The sequence below is a fragment of the Otolemur garnettii genome, unplaced genomic scaffold (genome assembly GCF_000181295.1).
Source record: "Otolemur garnettii isolate 467f Iridium unplaced genomic scaffold, OtoGar3 scaffold00268, whole genome shotgun sequence".
In the NCBI taxonomy this organism is placed as follows: Eukaryota; Metazoa; Chordata; class Mammalia; order Primates; family Galagidae; genus Otolemur; species Otolemur garnettii.
The window spans coordinates 446,348-449,543 of NW_003852663.1; the positions used below are offsets into that span (position 1 = coordinate 446,348).

The 3,196-nt window shown below is 44.0% G+C and overlaps 1 protein-coding gene across 1 annotated transcript in view; it reads right to left on the minus strand.

Annotated features, from left to right (window-relative positions):
* The window catches only part of GLA (galactosidase alpha), a 12,662-nt gene that overhangs the window by 3,425 nt on the left and 6,041 nt on the right, over window positions 1-3,196 (minus strand). The window contains exon 4 of the mRNA XM_012813488.2: window positions 1,429-1,574. Within this exon, the coding sequence (XP_012668942.1) occupies window positions 1,429-1,574 (146 nt within the window). The remainder of the gene's footprint in view (window positions 1-1,428; window positions 1,575-3,196) is intronic.

Consider the following 3,196-nt stretch of genomic DNA (forward strand, 5'->3'; position numbering starts at 1 on the left):
CTGGGCGTTGTGATTGCCTGTAGTCTCAGCTACTTGGGAGGCTGAGGCAAGAGAATCGCTTAAGCCCAGGAGCTGGAGGTTGCTGTGAGCTATGATGCCATGGCACTCTACCAAGGGTGACAACTTGAGGTTCTGTCTCAAAAAAAAAAAAAAACAGATTAATGTGATAAAGAATGAACAATTAGGGTGGTGCCTGTGGCTCAAAGGGGTAGGGCGCCAGCCCCATATGCCAGAGGTGGCGGGTTCAAACCCAGCCCCGGCCAAAAACTGCAAAAAAAAGAATGAAAAATTATAACGGAAAACCTGTCAAGTATACAGCATTTGGGCTGAGACTTTGTAAAGGCTCTGGGGTAGCAATTGGCTTGTGTTGTTGAATGATAGAAAACCATTGTAGTGAAGGAAAGAGCCACATCCTTTGGAGTTTGAAGAGGCATTCAAGTGACGTGATGCCATTTATACTTCAACAAAGTAACTCTGATGCTGCTTGGAAAATGGCAGAGAGGTGTGGCACCTGTGGCTCAGTGAGTAGAGCACTGGCCCCATATACCAAGGGTGGCAGGTTCAAACCCGGCCTGGCCAAACTGCAACAAAAAATAGCTGGGCGTTGTGGTCGGCGCCTGTAGTCCCAGCTACTTGGGCAGCTGAGGCAAGAGAATTGCCTAAGCCCAGGAGTTGGAAGTTGCTGTGAGCTGTGACGCCACGGCACAGTACGGAGGGCGATAAAATGAGACTTGGTCTCCAATAAAAACAAACAAACAAACAAAAAAAAAAAAAAAAAAAACGGCAGAGAGATCAGGCTGTCAGAGCATTCTGGGTGAGAGATCATAGTAACCTGGAAGGGCAGAATAGATGCAATGGAGATATAAAGAAGTAGGATGACTCAGGATATATTTTGGAGACAGTATTGGAAAGACTGCAGATGGGATTGGTGCCTGTAGCTCAGTGGCTAGGGTGTCAGTCACATACACCGGAGCTGGTGGGTTTGAACCCAGCTTGGGCCTGCCAAACAATGACACCTACAACCTACAAATAGCCTGATGTTGTGGGGGATAACTGCCATCCCAGCTACTTGGGAGGCTGAGGCAAGAGAATCCTGTAAGCCCAAGAGTTCGAGGTCTCTGTGAGCTGTGACATCACGGCACTCTACCGAGGATGACACAGTGAGACTCTTGTCTCAAGAAAAAAAAAAAAAAGAACCGAGTGTTGATGGATCAGATGTAAACAGTGTGATAAAGGGGAGAATCAAAGATGACTTCCCAGGTGATGGTGTTTAGACTATAATTAAATTACAGCAGTGGGGATGTGAGAAGTGGAGGAAGTAGGACAAACTACTAAGTAAAGTTGGACTTAGGACATCTTTGTCGCCTTTGTTTTCAAGTTCTTAAATTCTGTCAGCATGGTTTGAGTTCTGGGCTCTCACTATCTTACCTTTTTAAAGGGCCGCATGTAAAGGGGCCACTCACAGGAGTACACAATGCTTCTGCCAGTCTTGTTAAGGGCCAAGGACATGTGCTTATAACCTGTGAGAAAACAATGGGTAAAATAAGGTAAAAGAAGGGAATTTCCAGCTGAGACTATATATATAATACATATATATTAAATATATATAATATATAATATATATATATATTTTTTTGAGGTACAGTCTCTGCCCTGGGTAGAGTGCTATGGCGTTACAGCTCATAGCAACTTCAAATTCTTGGGCTTAAGTGATTCTCTTGCCTCAGCCTCCCAAGTAGCTGGGACTACAGGCACCCACCACAACACCCCGCTATTTTTTGGTTGGACTTATCATTGTTGTTTGGCAGGCCTGGGCTGGATTCGAACCTGCCAGCTCTGGTGTATGTGGCTTGGTACCCTAGCCGCTTGAGCTATAGGCACTGAGCTGGCTGTATATTTCTAAAAAGAAGCTGCCTGGAAGGTCCATATTTTTATTAAATATATATGTATATATTTTTGAGACAGAGTCTCACTTTGGTGCCCCTGGTAGAGTGCTGTAGCATCACAGCTCACAGCAACCTTAAACTCTTGGGCTCATGTGATTCGCTTGTCCCAGCCTCCTAAGTAGCTGGGACTATGATGCCTGCTATAATGCCCAGCTATTTTTAGAGATGAATTCTCATGCTTGCTCAGGCTGGTCTCAAACTTGTAAGCTCAGGCAATCCATCCACCTTGGCCTCCCAGAATGCTAGGGTTACAGGCCTGAGCCACTTTGCCCTGCCCTCCATATTTATATTTTATTTTATTTTATATTGAGACAGAGTCTCACTATGTCACCCTCAGTAGAGTGCTATGGTGTCACAGCTCACAGCAACCTCAAATTCTTGGGCTTAAGTGATTCTATTGCCTCAGCCTCCCAAGTAGCTGGGACTACAGGTGCCTGCCACAATGCCTGGCTATTTTTTGGTTGCAGTTGTTGTTGTTTAGTAGGCCTGGGCTGGGCTTGAACCCACCAGCTTCATTGTATGTGGCCGGTATCTTACTTACTAAGCTACAGGAGCCGAGCCCATATTTATATTTTAAACTAGCAGCAGGGACAGGTGGTTACTCTGTGCTTATATTGCATAAAGTACCTCCCAAAGACTGCTGGGATTGTTTTGGGGAGGTGGTATGGAGATGGTGTGCATATTAAGGACACAAAATGATATATAAAATCAGCACATTGTACCCCATGATTGCATTAATGTACACAGCTATGATTTAATAATAAAAAAAGGACAGGCAGGAATGCAGATGCTTCTTTCTCTGGGATGGGGAAGGAGATTGGGGAGAAGGGGAGAGGGAGAGAAAAACTCTTAGACTCCCTGGACCGCTTTCCAAAATGATGTTTTAATTCCCTTGTTTCTCCTCAGAACAAACAAATCTTTTGCGTTTTACTAAAATGATGTTATAGAGAGTTACAATTACTAATTTTAATTAATTCTTAGCGTCCTCCTGAATTTAAAGTACATAATATTAGCTATGGTTAGGCATGCATGAAATTTACATGAATGAATGAATGAATGAACTAAAAGAAGAGGTGAGAGCTCTAGCACCCTGAGAATTATTTCCATTGAGAATTATTTCCACTATTGTGACTGGATATTTAAAATCTGAAGATTAGTTTTTTTTTGAGACAGAGCCTCAAGCTGTCCCCCTGGGTAGAGTGCTGTGGCATTACAGCTCACAGCAACCTCCAACTCCTGGGCTCAAGCGA